Source organism: Gymnoscopelus braueri (assembly GCF_963280865.1).
Source record: "Gymnoscopelus braueri genome assembly, chromosome: 16".
NCBI classification, from domain to species: domain Eukaryota; kingdom Metazoa; phylum Chordata; class Actinopteri; order Myctophiformes; family Myctophidae; genus Gymnoscopelus; species Gymnoscopelus braueri.
In genome coordinates, this window is record NC_137616.1 from 832,568 (window position 1) to 858,249 (window position 25,682).

At 41.8% G+C, this 25,682-nt stretch overlaps 2 protein-coding genes across 2 annotated transcripts; one reads left to right on the top strand and one right to left on the bottom strand.

Annotated features, from left to right (window-relative positions):
• Nucleotides 1-3,463: 3,463 nt before the first annotated feature.
• LOC308103970 (ankyrin repeat and SOCS box protein 2-like) lies at nucleotides 3,464-11,329 on the top strand (the record flags this gene model as incomplete). The annotated part of the gene is made up of 8 exons (XM_080454207.1): nucleotides 3,464-3,774; nucleotides 4,502-4,668; nucleotides 7,995-8,150; nucleotides 8,834-9,079; nucleotides 9,229-9,400; nucleotides 9,527-10,082; nucleotides 10,832-10,985; nucleotides 11,325-11,329. 8 exons carry the CDS (start codon nucleotides 3,464-3,466, stop codon nucleotides 11,327-11,329), a joined length of 1,767 nt encoding a protein of 588 aa, XP_080310333.1.
• A 7,592-nt stretch (nucleotides 11,330-18,921) lies between these two features.
• LOC308103725 (uncharacterized protein) lies at nucleotides 18,922-24,660 on the bottom strand. The gene is made up of 3 exons (XM_080453857.1): nucleotides 24,411-24,660; nucleotides 21,081-21,275; nucleotides 18,922-20,763 (listed from the first exon to the last, which is right to left on the bottom strand). The coding sequence occupies exons 1-3, from the start codon at nucleotides 24,592-24,594 to the stop codon at nucleotides 20,237-20,239; spliced, it is 906 nt and encodes a 301-aa protein (XP_080309983.1). The 5' UTR covers nucleotides 24,595-24,660; the 3' UTR covers nucleotides 18,922-20,236.
• Nucleotides 24,661-25,682: the final 1,022 nt, after the last annotated feature.

A 25,682-nucleotide genomic window follows, 5' to 3' on the forward strand; every position in this document is an offset into this window, starting at 1 on the left:
TACTTAACATCAATATTGTGGTTAGTAGAGTTACTCTAAGATATTATTCATTATTTAACATTAATACTGTGGTTAATTTTGAATATTATTGTTACTTAAAGGTAGGGTAAGTGATATTTGTTGGTTAAAACAAAAAGTTTTTTGTTAAAAGGTTAAAGCACTTTAATCTGATAGTAAGCATTGCTATAGAGTGTTTGTTCAGTAACAGGGGTCTCCCTGTCTCTGCAGCTAATAAACAGAACATACATTTTAAGGTAGGTGACACAATTTCAGCCAATCAGGAGAGAGCACCCATTCATCAGCTTCATTTTTTATAGTGTTCCAGTTCCAATTTTGTCTGCTCATTTCTTTGTGTCATCACTTCCAATTTCACTTGTTTAATCTGTAGCTTGTCTGAGTTCTCTATCCTGATTGGATAAAATTGGTATCCTGACCTGAAAATGCATTTTCTGTTTATTAATGAGCTGGAGAGACATGGAGACCAAAGTAACTGAACAATCACTCTGTAGCAATGAGTACTATCAGAATATAGAGCTATTTAACACTTATTGCAACCAAAGAAAATCACTTACCCTACCTTTAACATTAATACCGTGGTTAGTTATTGGAACAGATGGGGTGTGGGGTTGGATCATGTCCTGAATGTGCAGGGGTGCCAAGCCCTTGATTGCCTTGTAGGACATTACCAGTGCGGTGCCAAGTCAATTGTTCCAACAGCCCATTATTCTGACGCCACGTTGGTCCGACTGGCCCCATTATAACTGACCCTATCCCTAACCCTAACCTCACACTAACCTAATGGTCAGAATAATGTCAGAATCATGAGCTGACCCCACCAGTGCTTTGTACTGGCTGCGGGCAGCAACCAGAAGTCAGTAAGAGAGCGAAGAATGGGGGGACATTCTGGATTATATGGAGGGGCTTCAGTGAGCTTGCCTGGAGCAGGAGCTCGACAGACTCTTGCGGAAGCGTCTGATCTTTCGGATGCTGTAAAGGCCGTACATCCGATTCCCGAAGGCTATGCTTTTCTTGTTGTTTACAACTAGGCTAGTGACAATGGCCCCCAATTTTTTTAAAACCCTATACTTGAGGTAGGCCCAAACACAACATTGTTTTTCTTCATCTCTAAAGCTGCATACACACCAAAAAAAAAGCTAAACATAAAAAAAAGCAGAAGTACAGTAGGATAAGCTTTTTTTTTTATCAATAATTGGGCGTGTCCAAAGGTCACTCAAGTCTCAGCTGTTGTGCCTGTTCGGCCATGCGAAGAAACAGGCCGTTTGAACAGGAGCACATTTTGAAATCTAAAATGTAAAATAGCTGCTGTAGATGAGAAATAAGTCTATATTTAGTTACTGCATAACCTATTTATGGATAAAAGAAAGTATAGAACTTTCATACACAAGCTGCTAAATAACTGAACGAGCCGTCTGCTCGGTACCACTGCCTGCTCTCCAGGGAGTCCGTCTGAGGAGACACTCTCACCTCGAAGCACCACTGTCCTTCCTTCCCTCTGCCAGAACCACTGTCCCTCCCCTCCGCCCTCTCCCCCACTGCCGACCGTTGTTCAGCAAGACAAAACAGGCTGTTTGAACAGGAGCGCATTTTGAAATGTAAAATAGCAGCGGTAGATGAGAAATAAATCTATATTTAGTTACTACGTAACCTATTTATGGATTCAAAATGAATAGAACGTAAACAAGCTGCTAAATAACTGAACGAGCCGTCTGCTGTCCCCCACGGCTCACCGTTCTTCGGGGGTGGGGGGGGGGGGAGTTCAGACCACCGCGGCTGGAGGTGCTCGACTCCTTGTTACATTGTTTAGTTCTATCGATCAGTGGTGTAAAGTAACTAAGTACACTTACTCAAGTACATTACTTAAGTACAATTTTAGGGTACTTTTACTTTACTGGAGCATTTCCAATTTTCATTACTTTTACTTCTTTTACTTTTACTCCACTTACTTTTACTCCACTACATCCCAGAGGCAAATATGTAACTAATATTTAGTTACTAGTTACTTTGTAGATTTTGATTATTATTACAAAACATACATTAACCACTTCAACCCTATTATACATTTCGCCCGTTTGAAAATAGCTGATCTACAAGCTCACAATGCGTCGCTTTGCGATGCATTGTGAGCTTGTAGATCTGCTATTTTCAAAAGATATGTATACATGTTGAACACTTGTCAAAAAGGACATTCTGCATAATGAGTACTTTCTACTTTTGGTACTTTAAGTACATTTTGATACCAATACTTTTGTACTTTTACTCGAGTACATTTTTAATACCGGACCGAGCAGGGTACACTGCTGTTTCCCCTGGAGCCACGCCACTATTCTCGGGTTAGGGGGGTGGGAGAGGTGGGCTGGTCACACAATGTGCATTGCAACCGATTTATTTTAGTCCTCTGTGCTCAGTGACAGACTTTGAGAGTTGGTTCAGAGTGATCACAGATCAAACATCTGATTAGGGCTGTCTCGATTACACATTTAAGTTTAACGATTTAATTGTGTGTTTGGCATTGAACATTGGGACGTATGAATACAAATTAAATTTCTGTTTGCCTTTTAGGCTTTGTAATAAAAAAATGCACAGGGGGGCAGTATTATGACAAATAACTTCAATATACAAAGAAATTATTGACATATTTAATAATTTTATACATGTAAAATATCAGAAATAGCTGATCTACAAGCTTACAACGTGTCATGAAGTGACGCATAGTAAGCTTGTAGATCTACTACAGAATGAGCTAATCCCCGCCATCTCAGATCATGCTGTGCACCGATTGGCTAGCCTTCAGCTTTTAAAAGCTGAAGGCTAGAAACCACTTTAAAAAGCTGCTTCAAAAATCTGGTCTAGGGAGAGAAAAAAAGCAAGCTTTTATATTTTAGCTTTAAAAGGCTGATGTAACAATTTAAATGCAGATTTGCATATAGATTACATTGAAATAAAAGCTGATTAATTTGTTTGCTTTTCTTGGTGTGTAGGGGGCTTAAGGCTTCCCATACATGAATTGGATTCTTGTATTATAAATATTTCACTGCAAAAGTGGTGAAATTGATATGTAAAGTTATACACCCCCAAACAAAACATAAAGCCTAGTTGTCTGGCGGGATGAGGCATATAAACTCATTCTATAACCGCCTTCCACAATTTATGGGCCCTGGGTAGATAACCTGGCTTGGCGGAGACCTGCGCTCCGAGGAGCACACTTTCCTAGTCTGTTTTGTTTCCTCATCATGGCCTTGTGGTTGGGGTTGACACACCTGCACTTGGTCGGATAAGCCCACGCAACGCTAAGCGTTGGATTTTGGGTGAACATGTGGTTATAATATACATGGTGGTTACATGATGACCAATCATAGACATGTGTCAATCATTTGTTTAGAACAGGTCAGTAATATCAGATTATTAGTGTGTTGTCTTGTTATTCTCCCTTATCAGCATCGTCATGGAGACAGCTGGACTTTCTGTGTCGGGGGCCTCTGGTCCATCGTTGGGGTTTGAAGACTATTCTGTCTTCACCAACCTGTCTGATGAGGAGCTGATCCAGATAGCCATCGAACGCAGCCTCAGTGAAGACCACAATAAAACTCCGTCCACAGATACCGGACAAACTCCATGTCCACCCGATGCAGAAGTCAGATGGCCCAGCACCCCACATCTTCACACCACCAGCACTCAACCCAGCACCCTACAAGATCACATTGTCAATGCTCACTACAGTTCTCCCAATCCTCCGACCACAAAGCGTGCTGATCGGTAGGTGCCTGATAGACGTCATTTTGTTCTTATTGACCGAACAAAGATGGTGTTTGGTAGGACTATGCTGCAGCTTTATCTTCAATGGGAACGTGACAGTCACGTGTGGCGTATTGCAGTGCTAATGGAAACAATAATACATGTTTCCCGAGAAACAGAGGAGTGAGTTGAAACAGACACACCAGTAACACAGACCAAATCAATAACACAATAAAACAACTTGTGTCCTCTGCATCCCATCCAAAGTATCCGGAACAGTGGCCACTACAGGGCCAGTGCCTCGGGGAGCAGTTAGGGGCTAAGTTACTTGCTCAGGGACACTTCGATACGTAGGACGGGGCCGGGTCCCGAACCGGGGACCTTTTGTTTGTTTCCCAGGTGGCCTCTCTACCCAGCGAGCTACGGCCGCCCTTTAAAAAAAAGGAGAAAAAAGATTATCCTCCTTGGAGGAGGTCAAGTAAAAGATCAAAATCAATTCAAAATGGCTTCCTGTTAGGTTTTTAGGTCATGGCATCAAGAGGCTTTTTGAAATCTTAATATGATACTGTGCATGTGGTTGAAACCGTATTATTAAAGTTTGATATTTGTTAGAGGGGGGGGGGTACTTTGCACTGTCCATTTTCGAGACCCATAAAATACATAAATCTTTTGGTGCAAAGGATACCCCTTGCATTTCAGTAGGGTTTCGCAGGGGTCATTACAGTGTATGTGGTGCATTGTTTTCTAGGGTGGAGGATCCTCTGTTAGCAGCGATAAAGACTGGTGACACTAACAGAGTCAAAAAGCTAGTTAACGTCCCAGGATGCAACCGGATGCCCAGTAAGCCTGGCTGGCTGGCAATCCACCAGGCAGCAGCCTATGGCCAGGAAGCCTGTCTCAGAGTGCTGCTGACAGGTAACACAAACGTTAGGATTCCGAACGTAACCCCTGTTCTTTGAATATTACGAGACAGAGGAGTGAGTTGAAACAGACACACCAGTAACACAGACCAAATCAATAACACAATAAAACAACTTGTGTCCTCTGCATCCCTGGCATGATCACAGGAGCTTTATTTATACACTCCAGACAATTCCATTGGCTGGACCAAGGTCTGGAGTTATCAGCAAGGACCACCACCCCTTATGCTATATAAGCACTTGCTTATATATTGGTGAATATCTCGCTCGTAATATTCAAATAACATTATTTTATCATATTACTCACTTAATATTCACTGGGATGGTTTGGTCAAAGATTTTATCCGACTGTAAAGGAAATTAATGTCTTTTGTGTCCAGCAGACTTGATAAACTCCCGTATTGCCCAGACTAATTATCTCAAAGTCTTGCCTTGACAGCCTCAAGAGGGAAGGTAATCCCCCTTTTATCTGGAGTTCACACTAAGGACTGCGTGTGCCAGAGGCGGTGCAGTCACATCTAGTCTGTAGAACTTGGCAAAAGCACATTTTGCCACAGCACAAATATCCTGAACAGTAAGCCTTTAAACAGGGCCCAGGAAGTAGATGCTCCTCTAGTGGAATGTTCACGGAGCCCTTCAGGCGGCCGTTGACCCTTACTAGAGTAAGACAATTGGATAGCCTCCACTATCCAGTGGGAAAGTCCCTGCTTAGTTATGGGCTTGCCAATATGTTGTGTATCATATTACTGACACAAATTTCATATTCACCCCTCTTAGAGGTTCAAATGGTGGTTGAGAGTGAGAATCCAATACCAAATCCCAGGATGGGACCAGGGGATTCGTCACTGGGTGAAGGCGACGGCCTCCCTTCATAAAGCGACATATTAGTTGCTGTGACACCACTGATACCGCCTTCAAAACCTACATGGCAGGCCGAGATAGCTAATACTTACACATTAACATTAAAATATCCAACATTTCTTGTAGAAAGGAGAGAATTTTTTTGGGGCGGTTCTGGGCGGTTTTGGCAGTTTTTTGGGGCGGTTCTGGCCGTTTTTTTGGGCAAAAATGGGTGGATTTTGTGTGGATTTTGTAACTGTTTTTTTTTAACTTTATTTCGGTTTTAAGGTTAGGGTTAGGGTTAGGTTAGGGTTATGTTATTTAATTATTTTGGGGGAGCCATTCTTCAAAATAACCTCTCTCATGTCTATAATGTCAGAAGAACCCTTATTTGCCACGGAGACATATGTTCCTGCTTTGCAAACAGTACACTCTGCTTCGCATTTGTCACGACCCAGACGAAAACACGGGTACTTTTTGCGCATTTCATCCGTGAAGTTACATTTGCGTTTCGGCATTTTCTCCGCCTCTGTCTGTCTGTGTAACTTTTTCGGGGAGCAATGATAGGCAGCGCTGAGCGCGACACTGTTCCGTGTGTGTCTGTGTGAGTGAGTGAGTGAGTGTGTGTGTGTGAGTGTGTGTGTTTGGTCACGTCTGCTGACAGGCTGCTGGAGGCACACGTGAGTCACGTGTGCCTCCAGCAGCCTGTCAGCAGCCGTGTTGCGAACCAGGGTTACGGAAGGACCATATTTAGCGCTTTCAGTGTAAAAAAATAAATAAATCCCAAAACACCGGACATTTGAAGGATTTTATAAACTCCCCCCGGACAGGCCGGACAGCACCTCAAAAGAGGACATGTCCGGGTAAAAGAGGACGTATGGTCACCCTATATGAAATTGATGGATTGAGGTGACATCAGTACGCTTTTCACTTGATTTATCATAAAGCCCACATGAGGTGACTTACCACCTCCCTGGTTTGTTCTCGAGCGGCCACTGCTGAGTCGACCAGCAAGAGTCAAACGTCTATATGGCTTAGTGATAAGCCAAACAGGAGGACTCTGTATTCGTATACTTGACCTTGGAACCCCAACCTCCGGAATGTCCTGTGTGGTGGGGATATTGGTATGTGGAAATACGCATCCTTTAGGTCTATTGATGTAAAATAATCCAGGTGTCTCACCATGCCCAGCAGGATTGAATTTGTCAACATTTAGAACTTGTACGTCCTTAGACAGCGGTTGAGGGCAAAATAATCCAGGATAGGACACAGGTACGAGGAAATACCGGGAGTAAAACCCGCAAAGACTTTGATATTGTCGCCCTTTTTGGCTGCCTGTCCACTGGCATGAGAAAAGAATACTTTCTTTGGGGGGGCTTTGAGGCAAACTGGAGTCTGTAACCCCTGGCAATCGTGCGTAGCACTCAGGGGTGTGGATTGCATTTTTCTCAGGGCTCTAGGTGTAGAGACAACGGGGAGAGTACCTACTCGTTCGAGGGAAATGCAAAGTGTCCTCTATCGACAGGGCGAGGTCGCACAGGCCTGCCTATTTGAGGGTGCTCACTGCTCATGTCCTTTCCACTTGGCCCTCAGGGACAGAGTGAGCTTCGCCCGTCACTACGGTGACTCTTCGAAACATTCGTAATGACGGGCTCATATTTCTGGGTTTTATCTCACAAATGTTTCCACCTCTACCCTTGACAACATGCCTGGCTGCAACAGGGTCATTTAATCTTAGTCTTAATGAAACAACATGGGTGGGAAAGACATTCGTATTTGACACATTTTGAACAGATAAATTGTGCAATAAAACAGTCTTTCTTTTCTTTGCTGGACTGTGATCCGTGATTTACGGTTTGTCCGAACGGGGTCGATTACGGCTCAAATGTAGAAATAATTGTAAATTAATTCTGCTTATTTGTTGGCTCGAAAAAATTACAATATCGACTTTTGCAGCACAAGCGTTAGCTTTCGATGCTTAACATTGGATGCTTAACATTAGAAACTCTTCTCTAGAGCGAAAATAGCTTTTTGCAAACTAGAACCCAAGGTCTTTGCGGCACAAGTCTCGTGAGTGCTAATCGGTAGAGCTCTGAGTCCAAGATTCGACACTTGTCTCACAAGCTGTTGAGCTACGCAATGGCTGAGAGATAAGGTGAGAGTATGCTCTGTGATTTCAAGAAGGGAAGTTTGAATGATGCGGCTGGCTTCAGCAAGTGCTTATAGCATACGGTGGTGGTCCTAGCTGATGACGCAAGGCCACAACCTTGGTCAAGCCAATGGAATTGTGTGAAGTGTATAAATAATGCTTCTGTGATCACACCATAAGCGAATATTGAGTGAGTAATATGATAAAAGAACACTTGTTTTCTTTTTGTCCTGCTGAAGAACATGTGGTTCTTTGGGGATTATTATTATTATTATTATTATTATCATTATTATCTTATCTCAGTTTAGTTGAGTGCGTCTTGTTTCTTCCAGCCCAGCCTGGCATGTTGAACAAGAAAACAGAGAAGGAACAGACAGCGTTGATGATAGCGGTCAATAATGAGCACGCAAGCTGTGTTCGTCTGCTGCTGCTGAGAGGAGCTGATCCTGAAATTGTGAATCGAAATCAAGATACTCCTCTCAGTAAAGGTACAAACACCACAGTGTGTGCTGTGTTAGTCATTGATAATGCAGGAATTAGCAGTGTTATGTCTATTCAGTGGTTCCCAATGCTGTTCCTTATTGAACCCTACTACTGCTGGTTTTCTCTCCTACCAGGACCTCTAGTAAATGTTGCATGCTCAATGTAACCAACAAGTTAATTATATTCACATAGGGTTCTGGTTGTCATTCTACATTGCTGATTACTAAGGGACTAGTAATGTAATTTGTATGTAGTGCCTTTATCAAAGCACTTTACAATGTGCATTACATTCACCCATTCACACACACATTCACACAGCTATGGCAGAGCAAACCATGCACCAACCTTCTCATCAGGAGATTTAATTGAACCGGGAACTTTCCAGTTCCCAAGTAGCCGCTCTACTATTTGGGTATTTTAGGACCAGGGTAGAAAAATACTGGTGAATCCTCCGTTAGTTCATGTACAAGCTACCTGCTCATCTTAAAAAGAAAAAGTATCATTCTTGAAGAAAAACACAATAAACTAGTATATTGACTTGTGACTAAAGGTTTGAATGTTTTGAATTTTCAAAACATTAGCCTCTGCATGCTAATTTTCAAATCAAATCACAGACAAACAGTACAGCCTAATTCAACAGAGGCTATTGTACAGTTTATGTTTACCAAACAGTGTCTGTTCTCCCCAGCATGTGAGAGGAACAATACAGACCTGGTGGCCATTTTGTTAGGCTACGGAGCAGCAGTCAACACCCCATGTATCCAGGGATATACAGCGCTGCATGCAGCTGTTTCTCAGAACAACGTGGAGATCTGTGAGATGTTGTTTAAAGCCGGAGCCAAAATCGGTGCAACCAGCAACTACGGCATGACTCCTCTCTCCACTGCTGCTCAGGGTGGAAAGTTAGAAACGCTACGCTTCCTTCTCAAACACGGTAGGTACATGACGACCTAGTACTGATGGTTTTATATCCTACTAGGACCTGTAGTACTGCTGGTTTTCTAGCAGTACTAGAGGTTATATCATAGGTTGTTGGACAGAGGGGCAGAAAGACAGACAGACTGTGTTCTATTGTGTGTTCAGGTGCCGATATTAACGGTGATGCATCTGACGGTGCAACGCCGCTCTCTGAAGCATGTAAGAATGGTCATGTGTCCACCGTGGAACTGCTCCTGTCTCTCAAAGCAGACGTCAACAGATCCACCAAGTCTGGTCTTCTGCCCATCCATGTTGCTGTGCAGAAAGCTCACACACGGTCAGAACACTTCTCTGTTTACAATCGATCACTTACCTTCTGCAATGAAGGTGCTTTGCAGTAATGAAAAATACTAGTCTCTCTGTGTTCCTGTGGTTTTAATTTAACTGCTTTTTGTTCCCTCAGCATCGTGTCCCTGCTGATTCCCGTCACCAGCCGGAAAAGAATGATGAGAAGCGGCATCAGCCCGCTGCACATCGCCGCAGAGCGCAACTGCAATAACATCATGGAACTTCTCCTGGAGGCGGGATTCGACCCCAACTGCCAGCTGTCTGAAGAGCGACGCAAGATGTATGAGGACAAACGCAGCACGGCACTCTACTTCTCCGTCTACAACAGTAACCTGGAAGCCACTGAGATGCTGCTGGAGGCTGGAGCCAATCCCAACCTGGACCTGTTCAACCCCCTGCTAGTTGCCGTCAGGAGAGGCTCTATGGAGATGGCGTCCCTCCTCCTGAAGTACGGAGCTGACGTGAATGCCTCCATCTCCACCCAGCTCTCTGCATTTCCCTCTGCGGTGCTCCTTAGCATGGACGACCTCTCCATGCTCAAACTGCTGCTGGACCACGGCTGCGACGCCCGCTCCTGTTTCCACTGCGTTCACGGCAGTAAGACTCATCCCACACAAACACACAGTGAAGAGCAGAGTAACTGGAACTGTGATGCTCCATGCCGTCTCCAGGTGAAACCACTCTTATGTTTCAATATTCATGACAAAAGTAAAAGTTTGTTTCTATTGTTATCACGGTAATAATCCACCAAACTATTTACAATGCAAGCATTTAGCAGAAGCTGTTATCAAGAGCAAATTACAAGAGTGAGATCAGAATAAGCAGAGTAAGCATGAACAACAAACAACAGGGTAGATGATCGCACAATTTAAGTACTGAGAGATCATTTTGGTGCCTCAAAGAAGCTAGGACACCAGGTAATCAATTAACCTATCATTTGTCCAAACAACTTATCTAACAATCTAGGGGGCGTGAAAAAAGGGAGAAAATGCCAGGCATGCTGCGGCATTCCGGATTATTTGGAGGGGCTTCAGTGAGCATGCCAGGAGGCCAATAAGGAGGGAGTTGTAATAGTTAAGCATGGAGATGACTGAGGCCTTGATAAGGAGCTTGGAAGACTCTTGGATGAGGAAGGGTCTGATCCTTCGTATGTTATAAAGTGTAAACCTAAAGGATGGAGTCATCGCTGCAATGCGTGCCTTGAAGGACAGGTGACTGTCCAGGACATTAGTTGGAACAGAAGCCATCAGGGAGTTGTCAATGGAAGTGACATCCTGCAGGGGGGAGGACTTAGGAACTTGCACAGTGCTGAGATTTTGTGTAGAACAAAAAAAAGGAAGGTTTAAGTACAGATTGACGTGTTAGCCTTACACTGTGTTTGCTATACCCTGTCTAGTTGTGTGTTTTCTATCCTGTCTAGTTCTGTGAGGCTGTGTCCCAGTCATCCATCAGTCACTTGGTGGGGCCTCTCGTTTCTCTGCTGTTAAACTACGTCAGCCACGTCAGGCTGTGTTCCAGACTGATGGAACATCTGGTCTCTTCTCCACTCTGCACTGAAATCAAGATCAGAGCAGGTACGTTTATTATCTGGTCTCCAATGAAACAGACAGTGTAGGAGAGATAGACAGTAGGACAGTTGAGAGAGACCGACTGTAGAAATCTTTGTTGGGTCTGAGTCTAGAGTCTAGATCTGCTGGGTCCATGTGGTGCTAGAAATGGTCTTGGCCTTTTTCGAGAACATGTTACAATATTATACACACGTGTGTGTGTGTGTGTGTGTGTGTGTGTGTGTGTGTGTGTGTGTGTGTGTGTGTGTGTGTGTGTGTGTGTGTGTGTGTGTGTGTGTGTGTGTGTGTGTGTGTGTGTGTGTGTTTGTTTACAGTGCCTCCTCATCCTCTCATGCAGCTGTGCAGACTGAGGATCAGACATCTGGTTGGTGTTGGCAGGTTAAAGCTCCTCAGGGATTTAGATCTTCCTTCCAGACTCATCAAGTTTCTCTGCTATGAAGTGGACTGTTCACTGGACCTGGACACTTAAACAAACCAATGGATTAAACCACTGGTCACTTGGTCTCAGAGATCTCTGCCTTCTGACACGTCTGGGAAAATCTAAATTCAATGTATGGGCTAAAAGTAAGTGGAAACAATTCTGAGATTTATAAAATAATTTCATTGCAGAACCAGTGACTTTGATTATAATTTTTTTTTATTATAATGAACACCTCACTGTTCAACATTTCCCCAGCTAATTCCACCCCCTGCCCCCCTTTTGTTTTCTTCATTCCACTGTTTTTTATTGATTTTATTCCTTAGTCTTAGTGTTTTTCCTCCTTAATAAAGTTGTTTGTATTTGTTGTTTTCTCATGCCCCCTATGTAAAGCATCTTTTGGTACTCAGAAAAGCGCTATATAAATGTGAGATATTATTATTATTAACATTCATTTATTGACATCTTTATTGTAAAAATTCACATTTAATAAACATATTTGTACATATCTGTCAAAAGAATGAAACACAATAAAACTCAAAAGTTAATTATCTTTGTGGTCCTTTTATTGTCTCCGCCAGGCCGAAAGGCATGGCGAGAGAGAGTATGTTTTACCCCCTGTCCGTCCGTCCGTCCGTCCGTCCGTGTGTCCGTCATTCTGTCTGTGTACAGCTAATCTCCGGCACCGTTGGCTTGCTCGCAGTGAAACTGTGCACACACACTCCCTGGATGCCACAGCAGAACCTCTGCCCCAAATTTTTCACATGGGCATTTTATAGCGCCATCTGGAGGCCGATTTGTGCAAAACATGTTTTTTGACAGTAGGCCTACTCCTACAGATTTTGTCCAAAAATCCCGCAAATCGGTACACAGTATCTCTATTATGGAGTCAGAACAGTCTCATAATGAGTAAATGCACAAGTCCTAATGAGTAAATGCACGAGTCCGGTTCACACATTTGATTTTTGAATGAACAAGTTCTGGTTTGCATGTGTTTTTTTGGTTCAGCACTACAAATGCGATGCTTTGCGTTCGTGTTTCAAGTCCACAGCTTTAAATCCACAGTCTGTGTATTAAAGTCACGTTTGTGTTTTGTGTTTGAAATCCACAGTTTAAAATTCACAGTTTGTATTTTGTGTTTCAAATCCACAGCTTTAAATCCACAGTTTGTGTATTAAAGTCACATTTATATTTTGTGTTTGAAATCCACAGTTTAAAATTCACAGTTTGTATTTTAAAGTCACATTCCAGATGCTCTGCTTCACAAATATAATTCTCTATTTATCTCCAAAACACTCAATTTACAAATGCACATTGAATTAACTACAACACAAATCGGTTGGTGTGCATTTACACACTGCTTCTCTGTGGTGGATCTCCTCTGTGCATTCACGAATCTTTTTGAGACTGACCTGACGGTGGGCGTAGACGAACGTCGTCATTGGCTGATAAATATGTCAATCAAAATCATGATTCTGATTGACAGGTTTATCAGCCAATCAGACGGATTCGCTTTCAGCCAATCATAAGTGCTCTTACGTTTTCTCCGACAATCAAATGGCCACTATACATCCACACGGCGTAGTGTCATCAGTGGGTTGTACCTAGGGGGGCGGAGTTGCACTCGGGGGAAAACACAGATTTCCCCCAGCTGGTATAGACGGTGGGATGCGGGGTTTTCAAACTCATATGCTGTAAAAGTATACTGATCTAAAAGCAGGCGTCATGGCTTGCCAGATCACAGGCACAGAACCTTGTTGCCACTCGACAAGGAATGCTACATTAGCAAATTAAACAAGAGTCCGACTGGAATGTTGTCCTGACTGGACAAAGGATCCAACACAACACAATGGCCCGAGGTTATCGGATTTAATCGCCTGGTAAGAGACACTATTACATTTTCTATAGATATGATCAATTAAACTCATCATAATATCAAAAAGCAAAAGCCATTCATTCATCAATGATGTTTATAGAACACGTTTTAGTGAATTCCAAGTACAGGAGACATCGCCATTACAGTTTGGAAACGCAGTCAACAATCAACATGCAGCGATTTACACACAAAACAAGCCAAACCCTAGACTATCCTCGTTTAAAAACCTACAGAAAACACAATTGTTAATCTGGCAATGAACACGGAGCTAAAGCAGTGTGTAAATCCTGCATGATATTAAATGACGCACTTCGCCAAATCGTAATGGTGTCGGTGCTGTTCACAAAACAGTCTCTAAACTGTACTTAAAATTCACTATAAACATTATTGATGACTTAATGGCTGTTGGGTTTTGATATTATGGTAAGTTTAATTGATCATATCTTGTAATAGTGTCTCTACCAGGCGATTAAACACGTGTGCATATGTAAACATGTTTGGTAACAAAGAGGACAAAGGAGGTAACCAGAAGACTCGCCCCAAAACACCCTCGCCCCCATTTTTTCACCGACCAGCGGTTCTTGTATTTGTTTTACAGAGGATAAGGTTTGAAATAAGTTCAGGGTTAGGCATAGTTTTACTGAGGTTCAGTTTAGTAATAAGGTTATGTTTTGGCACAGTTTTACTGAGGTTACGTTTAGGAACACCAGGTGAATCCCGGCGGGTTTGCCCCGGGGCGACTTTGTTTTGGGGCGAGTGTTTTGGTATTCAGACGGAGATGGAAAGAGGGTTTCCCTCTTTCCATCTCCGTCTGAATACCAAAACATCTCAGTGGTGCTTGTGCTGAAACTTGACTCATGCAATACGATATAAAGATAATCTGATAAACCACATGAACCCCAGCTTACGTATTCTGGGGGGAACATAAACCAAACATTGCCAATCTAGCTCAGCGCGTCGCGTTCCGACGCGCTGTGAGCTCATAGATTGTCAATGTTTGGTCTTTTTAGTCACATATATCTTAATAATAAGTCAACTTTTCCGAGGGCGAGTGGACGATTGTGTTCCAGCTGTCCTTCTGATGGATTTTTCTTAGCTGACAATGTTTCTATCGTCCATAAAATAGCTCTGAAAGTTATCCAAACGATCGTGTATGATGTAACTCTATGAGGCAGATCGTTCGGTTTTCCCCCGGGACAAAATCGAATGGGCGTTCCTGGGCGTTCCCGTCTATCTCCGTGTGTATGTATAGAGGATATGCAAGTGCGTCACGATTCCGCTGGGACACGCCCCCCTCTGCTGACTGAGTGGCAAAACAATGAAGCATGGCACGGTGTAGTAATGAAACCGGTATCAAAACAAACGAGTATTCGGTTAAATTGCTTGGGCGTTCTTAATAGCTGGATTTGTTGGCGAAATTAAGGTGACCTGGACACCGAAGGATATTCTGGTTGTATGTGGACAGGTGTGTACTTTTTTAAACTTGTAAACTTTTATTGGAAATTTGTAATATAGCATTCTAGCTCTACTTTTGCAGTAACACGTCTAGTAATGACCGCCAGTGGTGTAACTAAGTACATTTACTCAAGTACTGTACTTCTCACAACGCGTCGCCTGATCTCGCACAGTGACCTGTTGTGAGCTTGTAGATCTGCTATTTTCAAACATTTTAATACTTTTGCTTTTGGTACTTAAAGTATATTTTGATGCCAATACTTTTTAGTAGGGCAGTTTAGAGGCTCCATGAGCACCCCAAAAACACATCTCTGTAACCTGTTTTTTTAGGACCCTAAAGGTGTCTAGTTATGAGTTCTTCTTGTTGCCCTGGTCAACTAATGTTCCATGGGGTTTATTTTTAGGACATAGGACTCTATTTCAGGACATAAACAGCCAAAAACTGGCAGAAAATGTTCAAATCACAATTATTACATCTATATTTCTCTTTGTACTTAACTTTTAAGGTGTATTCTTTTTTACCATATGTTTTTTAGGACCTTTATGGTGTCTAGTTAAGATTTATTCTTGTTGCCCTGGTCAAATAATGGCCCATGGGGTTCATTTTAACCCTTTCTTACACATACTGTATTCCCAATCAAATCATAAAATGGAGATAACAGAAAATACCATAACTCTTGAAGTAAACAACCTACAGAGACAAATGAACACATTCTTCTATATCATTTGGACCCAAGGAATTCATTGAAGTGGTTAATATTAAGATTCAAGCACATTTTGACTCTATTTCAGGACAGAAACAGCAAAAAAAATAGCAGAATATTTGGAAATCACATCTATATTTATCTTTGTACGCGTGATATTTTTTACCATATGTCTTTTTGGACCCTACAGGTGTCTAGTTAAGTTTTAATCTTGTTGCCCTGGTCAAATAATGTCCCATGGGGTTCATTGGGTGACCATTTTAAATCGATGTCCACAGGAGTGGCGTTTTCATATCTGAACCAGACAACGTACAAAGACAAATAAACCCACTTTTTCATAGAATGTTTACACCAGGAATCTAATGGAAAGGTCACTGACATGGTACAACCATTCTTTATTGGTGAAAAACACACAAATATCAAATTCTGGCTTACATTTAGGCATAATATAACTTTCTTAAATAATCAAAACATAATTTCACTGATCAGTATCATCCATCTCAACCTCTTCCCTCTTATCATCATCGTCATCATTAAATATTGTTAGGATGATCATACACCAACCTGAAAGCCTTTTGAAATGTGGGGTTCTTCTGGAGCCTTTTGAGTGGTGCCACCTTGCCCTTGCCCTTGAAGGAACTAGTACAGCCCTGACCACTGAATACATGGTACCCAAGCAGGGTGCTGCAGTATGGCTGCCCAAGAGAGGTTGCTAGCTCCGTGACATTTACCAGCTGTCAGTGACCTTTCCATTAAATTCCTGGTGTAAACATTCTATGAAAAGTGGGTTTATTGGTCTTTGTACGTTGTCTGGTTCAGATATGAAAACGCCACTCCTGTGGACAAAATGGTCACCAAATGAACCCCATGGGACATTAGTTGACCTGGGCAACAAGAAGAAATCTTAACTAGACACCATAAGGGTCCTAAAACATGGGGTAAAGTAGAATACACCTTAAGTATTTAATACAAGGATTAATATAGATGTGATTTGAACATTTTCTGTTCGTTTTTTGCCGTTTCTGTCCTGAAGTAGTCAAGACCTGCTTGAATCTTAATATTAACCACTTCAATGAATTCCTTGGGTCCAAATGATATAGAAAAATGTGTTAATTTGTCGCTGTATGTTGTTTACTTCAAGAGTTATGGTATTCTCTGTTATCACCATGTTATGGTTTGGGTTGGGGGTAGGTGTCAGAAAGGGTTAAAAATAAACCCCATGGGACATTAGTTGACCAGGGCAACAAGAAGAAATCATAACTAGACACCTTTAGGGTCCTAAAAAAAAAGGTTACAGAGATGTGTTTTTGGGATGCTCACGGAGCCTCTAAACCATTGGTTCTCAAAGTGGGGTCCGGGGACCCCCAGGGGTACTTGAGGGGATACCAGGGGGTCCCCAGCTAAATGATGTATAGGAACCAAATGGACCCTTATGGGTCTGTAACTCTGAGAGTGTACAAATGGAACCAAATGGACCCGTTCCATTTGTACACTCTCAGAGTTAAATTAACATTGATTTTACAATATGAATTGGGGTCCCAGAGATAGAAATGCCATTAAATGGGGGTCCGTAGCCTAATGCATGTCAAACTGGGGGGGTCCTTACATTACAATGGTTGAGAATCACTGCTAGAAATCTTCTCTTATGGGGGTCCTTGGCTTATGTTTTCAAATGGGGGTCCGCAAGCTAATAAGTGTCAATTTGGGGGTCCTTGACATGAAAAAGTTTGAGAACCACTGCTCTAAACTGCCCTACTATTTGTACTTTCACTCAAGTAACATTTTTAACACAGGCCTTTTACTTGTAACAGAGTATTTTGGTATTGATACTTTTACTTAAGTAAAATATCTGAGTACTTCTTCCACCACTGCCAAATGACTAACGTTATGTATTTGTGCAGGTAAAACACAGCCAGCGAATGAATGAGACACCACTGAAGCCTTTGATAGCTGCAAATAAGATGGGGACACTTTTGACAGCCCATTGTAACTGCATGGCACGACTTTCAGAGACATGTTCACATGCAGCAGCGTTGATGTTTGCTGTTGAGTCCATAGTTATGAGGCGCGATGAAACGCCTTGTACTTCACTGCCATGTCAGTGGCTAAATGGGAGTGCTTGATTAATCTTAGCTGTAGGAAAAAGTGTTTAGGGTAGATAAATTGCACTTTGCCCTAAAGCAACAAAGTTGTCAGTGGCTAAATGGGAGTGTATATATGGGAGAGTATAAAGGGCAAGTGGGAAAGGCACTATAGCACATACTAGCACTATCCTTTGTATTAGTGAACAATTTGAAACACACACACACACACACACACACACACACACACACACACACACACACACACACACACACACACACACACACACACCCCTATCTGTCTATCTATCACTATGTATGGAACAAATGCGTGTATGATAAGAAGGCATATGATAAACAGAAAATAAATATGTAATCATGAGAAACAATATAAATGAACATGTGAGAGTATAAAGGGCAAGTGGGAAAGGCAGTCTGTCTTTACCATAGTGGGGTCCAGGTCAGGCCAGAATAGTTAGATCTATCTATCTATAGATGTGTTTCACATTGTTTACTAATCAAAAGATGGGGCTATATAAAACCTCTCATAAAACATACTGCAGAGTAATTATAGACATGTATATTTATGCACCTAACTTAATGTATGTTTTATCAAATATTTCTAGCTGGGGTATTCGTCACGAGACCAGGGCAAAGGAGAAATACATCCAGTCTGAGTCATCAAAACACCTCAATTTTGATGTTACCCCCACTGGATTCTACATTTCTCCACAGTGCCCTCATCTTAGTGCGTCACCTGATGGGAAGGTGTGTTGTGACTGTTGTGGCTCTGGGTGCTTGGAGATCAAATGTCCCTACTTGGCACAAGACAAGACACTCTTAGAACTGTCCCAAAAAAAAGGATTTTGCTTGGTTGCATCCTCACCCTCAGATGTGACACTGAACTATTACTTTCAAGTGCAGTGCCAGCTTCATGCTACACAATCACCATACTGTGACTTGTGTGTGGACACCTTCAGAATTACACATTGAGAGAATAACCCCAGATTCACATTTTGAAAGTTATGTTATGAAGGTAACAAGGTTTTTTAAGTACGCAGTGTTGCCAGAATTGCTAGGAAAATGGTTTTCACGAAATGGGAGTGCTTGATTAATCTTAGCTCTAGGAAAAAGTGTTTAGGGTAGATAAATTGCACTTTGCCCTAAAGCGATTTGATGCTCACATTGCACTGGGAAAAAAGGTCCCACAAAAAAACTACTGTATACTTGAAAATTTGAAACACCACATGTTATTGGCTGCTACTTACAGTAGGCCCGTACCGTTACCTGATAGATTTGTTTGAACAGAAGTAGAAGATAACACTGATTAGACATTTGTGATTCATTTCATTGCTGTTTTATTCAAGGTTTTATTCAAGGTTCCTTGACATTTACAGTATTACCGTTATTGTACATGAAATACTGTACATCTGTTCAGAATGTTATTTTATTTAAGACCTGTTAATGGTGGAAATTGAGACATTAGCACATCTATACACTTGACATTGTAAACTACTGAAATAGTAAAAACTGCCATTTCAGCAGACCAGATCTTGAAGAGTATGACTTTATTTGTCAAGCTTGCTTTACAAACATTTCAGTCGATTTTCAAGCATTACAGGGATGTAATTCAACATGAAACCCTTGTTACTGTTACATACAGTTACCCGAAAATGTGAAAATAAACATTACTCTGAAAATTATGCCATGTCAATTTCATATTTACACATTTCTTTACCTGTCTTATAGATGAAATGATGAAATCAAAGATCATGTCTCAGGGTATAAAAATGTCACACGTGAAAAAAAAACAAACACACATTTTAGACCAGGGGTCTTCAACAGAGTTGCTACAGAATCTTTGTGAAAATGGCATGGGTAACTGTCTGAAAATACACATTAACATGAAATTCATGAATCCAACATAGTAATAGAAAAGGTAATGTGTGTCAAACAAGTCTATAAAGCTAAATGAAATCTATGAAAATGTTTAATCTGCAACACAATTTTATAAAATATGTAGTTGGGGTCCCTGCTTCATCTCTCTCTCAACTAGGGGGTCCTTGACCTGAAAAAGGTTGAAGACCCCTGTTTTAGACTGACAGTGAGTCAAAATATCATGGGTTATTCATTTGAATAACATTGAAAATGAACTGATATTCACTTCAATCTGAAGGCACTATAACTTCACACAGATTACAAAGAGCGCAACATGAGATCACAATCTTGTCTATAAGACTGTCCTCCACTGTGTCATTCTGTTTCACTCTAATGAGATTTACAGGCAGAGTTGAGCTTAGAATTGAATATTTTTGCCTCAAAAGTCCAATGACTCTTTCAACATGGATTCTCACACGAGAAATTTCTCGAGCATGTTCAATCTCTCTTTTTTCAAGTTGTTTCTTTCCTCGTGTGAATGGAGGTGTTATTAGTTCAGCACAATGTAAGCCAACACTATCCTGTACTCTGAAACCCCGGTCAGCCAGTACCAAGTCCCCTAGCAGGAGCTTGTCAAGGAACCCACTCTGTTCAGTAAGGTGTTTGTCTGTAACACGTCCACCCCAGGCCTTTGACACAAAGGAGATGCTTCCTTGTGGAGTGATTGAAATAAGACATTTTATAGTGTTGTGTTGTTTGTAGTTGCTCCATGTTTGAGCTGGAGCTTTTAAATCTGAAGGACGCTCTATGAACACCTCAAAGCAGTCAATGATGCTCACACATTTCTAGAAAAAAATCCAAAAAGACATTGGTAAGCTGCGTCTTCTGTCTTCTCTTTCTGGCCACAATATCAGGGGATGAAGCCTGCTTGCCATAACATCAACCCAAAGGTGAAAGATTCTAGATACGGTTGACTGGTGAATGTTAAAGAGGTAACCTAAAAGTTTCTCAGACAGATTGAGCCGCAGCTTCATCAGTGTAAGCAGAAGTCTCTGAGTATCACTAAGTGACTGTTTTGTAGTAGGAGGTAAACCTGATGACACAAAACTGAACAACAACATGAAAGTCTGTAAATTTGGTAGTCCTGTGAACATTTTCATTTTGCTGTCACCAAACTGTGAAGGATCAAGAGTACGATGTTTCAACTCACTTTCTAATGTTTTAACTTTATCCCTAAGTGATTGACATTCAGCGTTTAAAGATTTAATCTGTTCATGTAATGAGGCAATGTCTTTGTGTGTTTCCTCTGTCTGGACCTCAATGCCTGGGACTTCAACCTGTACCTCTGCAGCTGATGCCTCTGCCTCTGATGCAGGATGTAACAGAGGTTACTGCTACTACTTCTAAAGGACCGTATTTCTTATAGGCTGGCTACGTTCTATTGACCACCGCAAGTGCTTGACGGGGAGGCCCGGATATGGGTCCTTAATCACACACCTTGATATGGTGAAAAGGCCTGATATTTATATAGGTATTATTACTATTACTGCTATTGCTACTTATGACTGCCGACGCTGTCCTGTCTGGGAGTCGCGATATTTATAAGTAGGATATGACGTGAGGCGACGTCACGCTACCGCTATGTGTCCATATACGGCGTAGTGCCGGACATCGCCGTCCTTTGTAACACAGGACATTGCTGCAGGTTCAGAAGAGCTGTGGCAGCTAGCTCTCTACTTGAGTTGACAAGTCTTTTCTCAGAAACTTCTTGAGATTGCAGATATCTGTCCAAGTTGTTCACAGCCCGGGTTCGATCGGTGGTGGAGGTGAAAGCGAATAAACTTGGCACGTAGTCAGGGTGTAGCGGATCATCACTCTTTTTTCCTTGAACAACAACAAAACTAAAAAAACATTTAGTAGAAATATAATATTAATTTGTTTACATCTAAGGGTGTTTTCACATATGTCCTGTTTCAGCCCTCAAAACTCAAGCCGTTTAGGGGGAATTTGTTGCACATAATGTGAAAATTCAGACCCATTTGAAGCGAACCGTCCTAGTCCGGGACCCCTAGGGGGGGCCACCAAATCTTTGTGTGATAGGATTTTTTGTTTTGTTTACATTAACCACTTGAACCCTAGCATCCCTATTCTGGAGGGAACATTTGCAGAAAATAGCAAATCTACAAGCTCACAATGTGATGGGTTGAGAGCTTGTAGATCGGCTATTTTGGCAAAGAGGTTTGGTGTAGAGGGAAAAAAGAGCAGACAAAGTACAGAGCCAAAGGTCAAGTTTAAAAAGTATTGAGGGGTAAAAGTGGTTAAATATAATTATGAAAATTCACATAAACATGAATCCAACATATCAATAGAAAAAAACATGTATAAATAAATAAACAAAAATATGAATTTACAAAACACAGATGATACTCTATGAAGCTTATAGTATTATGAAAAAGTTCTGCAAATCTGCAATAGTTTCTCTCTCAGCTAGGGGTCCTTGGCCAGAGAAATGTTGAAGACGTTGTGGATATCATATGATCCATCAGGTATTAATTATTGATAGCCACTCTTATGGTTTGTTGACATTTTACAGTACAATGTAGCAATAAAGTGTTCAAAAAAAGTTTTGTAGCAATAAAATATGCATTGCCATTTATCCAATATTTTAGCATACAAAACTGCACTGAAGTGCGTTGCCTGAACCAATGTCTACTGTATATACATTAGAGCCGTGGTTCTCAAAAAATGTCATGTTAAGGACCCCCAAATTGACACTTATTAGCCCGCGGACCCCCATTTGAAAAGATATGCCAGGCAGGGACCCCCATAAGAGAAGATTTTACGGCTCTAGCAGTGATTCTCAACCATTTTAATTTCAAGGACCCCCAGTTTGACATGCAAACCCCCCATGTAATTGCTATCTCTGAAACCCCAATTTACATTGTAAAATCAATGTTAATTTAACTCTGAGAGAGTACAAATGAAACCATTGGGTTTTATTTGTACACTCTTACAGACCCATAAGGGTCCATTTGGTTTCATTTGTACACTATTACAGACCCATAAGGGTCCATTTGGTTCCTAACTATCCATCATTTAGCTGGGGACCCCCTGGAACTCCCTCAAGGACCCCTGGGGTCCCTGGACCCCACTTTGAGAACCAATGCATTATAGAAAGTACATATTAGCTGTGGTACATAGTGTTAGAAGGAGTCAGAGTTAAGGAGAACTCATGTTAACGCTATGGACCAGAGAAGTACATTAAGGTAAAGCAACCACCAGTTTTCAGGTGAAAACTACCCATAATAAATCATATCAGGTACAGGTCTGAGCTCTACAGAAATTACATGAGGGGTCAGTGGACATAAAGGACTGAAGCCCCATCAGAGCTGAAGTGGACCAGGGGCCTGTTCCTCAAAAGGTGAATTAGAGCTAAAGCCTGGCTTTACCACCTATCCTGGCTTAATTTAGCCAGGATTAGAGCTGAGTCGGTTCCTCAAAAGGTGAATTATCTTGAAGATTAGTTTAGCCAGTTCGCCCTGGCTAAGTTTAGCCTTATCCCATTCCTCAAAAGAGAATTGAAGCAAGCCTAGCTTAGTTACCATGGCAATTTAGCTGTGAAGTTAGCCTGGTCAGGAGCAGGCTAACAGCCAAGCTTACTTAATCCAATGCCTTGTTCTTCAAGTTTTTCCACAGTTAATTCAACACATGTGTTTGAATATGGACTCATTTTAATGACATTGCATTCAAATAAAATGAAATAAATACAATAAGATATAATCAATTTAATTATATTACTGAAATAGTGTGTGACCATGAATCATAATTGTTTCACAATGACTCATGTGATATGTCATTGTCACTCTGTTAACACTATAGTTCATATTGTTGTTAGATGTTTGATAATATATATATATTTTTTTTAAATATTATAAAAAATGTCTAACACATACATATACATATACACATATATATATATAAATACATTTATTTAAATATATATATAAATGATTAGTTACAGGTTTAAAGGAGCCTCTTTGTAAGTCAATAAGGAGCATATTTTAAATTATCAATTTCTAGTCAATGGAGAAATTATTTTGTATTTCTTGTCCACCTTTGGAGTTACATCATGATGGCAAGGTAACTACACAACCCAAATCTCTACCAAAGTGGTCTTGCAAATGTGGGGTTATTGCGTGTCTCGTCCCGTCCCCCGTTCATCCCGTCGCGGTCAACCCCCCTGTCCCCCCGTCCCGTCCCGTGCGTCCCGTTGCGGCCCCCGTCGCAGTACACCGCCCTCCCCCCCATCCCGTCCCGTCCCGTCCCGTCCCGTCCGTCCTGTTGCCCGTCCGTTGCAAACACACACACACACACACACACACACACACACACACACACACACACACACACACACACACACACACACACACACACACAAACACACTCGGTGTGTGCTTGTAATACTTTGCCACGCTTTCTCCCTGGATCTATTTATTGCGGTCGCGTTTCCTTTTCTGTTGATAACATGTTTCACTTCCTCATATGCTTGCATGAGCTGCTGCTGTTCGGCCACAGAGAAAAACGCTGCTCGAGTTTTGTTCCCTGATTGGTCAAGTTCAAGGAATCTGCGCTCGAGTTCATGGTCTTTTATAGAAATACGTCGCCGGGGAATCGCCGCCCATTCAGCCTGGCTTCATTATCCTGGCTGGACACAGCCTGGCTTGACATAGCCTAGCTCGACAAAGTTGCTCCTTTTTAGCCTGGCTTGGCGTCTGAGGAACGGAATAAACGAGGCTTTTCGGACCCGACTTTGTCAAGCCTGGATTTGGCTTAAGGCCAGGCTTTTTTAATTCACCTTTTGAGGAACAGGCCCCTGAACTCTTTCAGGTGAACTGACAATGTTTACAATGTTAGTCCACTTCTTGGTCCACGTGAAGATTCGGTTCGTTTAAAACGGGACATTATGTGAAAAGGCCCTTTTACATTTAACGTAAGGTTTTACAACAAAAATAAACATACCTGACACGAAATGGCACCCGCAAATCCAGGTTTCTGTGTCCGGATCTGGATTCCATTTATTTCTTTGAAGTGCGTGGATCCATTTCCCTCTTTTATCTTTGCCTTTCGGCAGTCTGTAAAATGATATACTGGAGTTCTTTTTGAATCGGTTGGTACACTCAATAGCACAACAGCTCTTTCCCATTTTTAAAGCTTTTTGGCGGTTTTATAGTGTTTAAAAGCTGCGTCGCTACTGTGTGTACTGCGTAGAAAATAGTGTTTTGCCACTCAGTGGGCGTTCCCTCAGGACTTCCGCGTACGGTGACGTCACGTGCATGATTGTCGGAGAAAATGTAAGAGCACTTATGATTGGCTGAAAGCGAATCCGTCTGATTGGCTGATGAACCTGTCAATCAGAATCATGATTTTGATTGACAGATTTATCAGCCAATGACGACGTTCGTCTACGCCCACCGTCAGGTCAGTCTCAAAATAATCTCTCAAGAACAGATTCTGCTCTGCGTTGGAATCTGTCGTGAAGGTTCGTCATAACGTGTACACACTGGGCTACAAGTGGGCGTGCCTTCAGATCAGGAAGCAGGCCGCGCTTTACCCAATCAAATGTAGTGGGCGGGATTTACGTGTCCGCCGATCCTTCCCCACTCGAAACCAACCAAAACTAATTTAACAATAGCGTCCGCGGAGCAGACAAAACCACGAAAAGATATTCACATTTTAACTTGCTCTTTCATCATAGAAACAAGTGGGCTTATAACCAAAACGATCCATGTTCTCTGGGAGAAGTGGTGTTAGTGTTCCGTGTAGAAATATTGTTAGTGGGAATGAAAACATAGTCGCACCACCGGAAGTGAAACGCTGAAGGCAGACCAAAACCCCGGTTTCCTTGCGCACGGGTGCTACGTCGTCATTGTCCCAGAGCCAAGTGAGATAGTACAAACAGCAGAGGGCGCTGTTTTTCCTTCTCATTTGGTTCTGGGTTCCCAGATTGGTCTCAAAAAGATTCGTGAATGCACAGAGGAGATCCACCACAGAGAAGCAGTGTGTAAATGCACACCAACCGATTTGTGTTGTAGTTAATTCAATGTGCATTTGTAAATTGAGTGTTTTGGAGATAAATAGAGCATTATATTTGTGAAGCAGAGCATCTGGAATGTGACTTTAAAATACAAACTGTGAATTTTAAACTGTGGATTTCAAACACAAAATATAAATGTGACTTTAATACACAAACTGTGGATTTAAAGCTGTGGATTTGAAACACAAAATACAAAC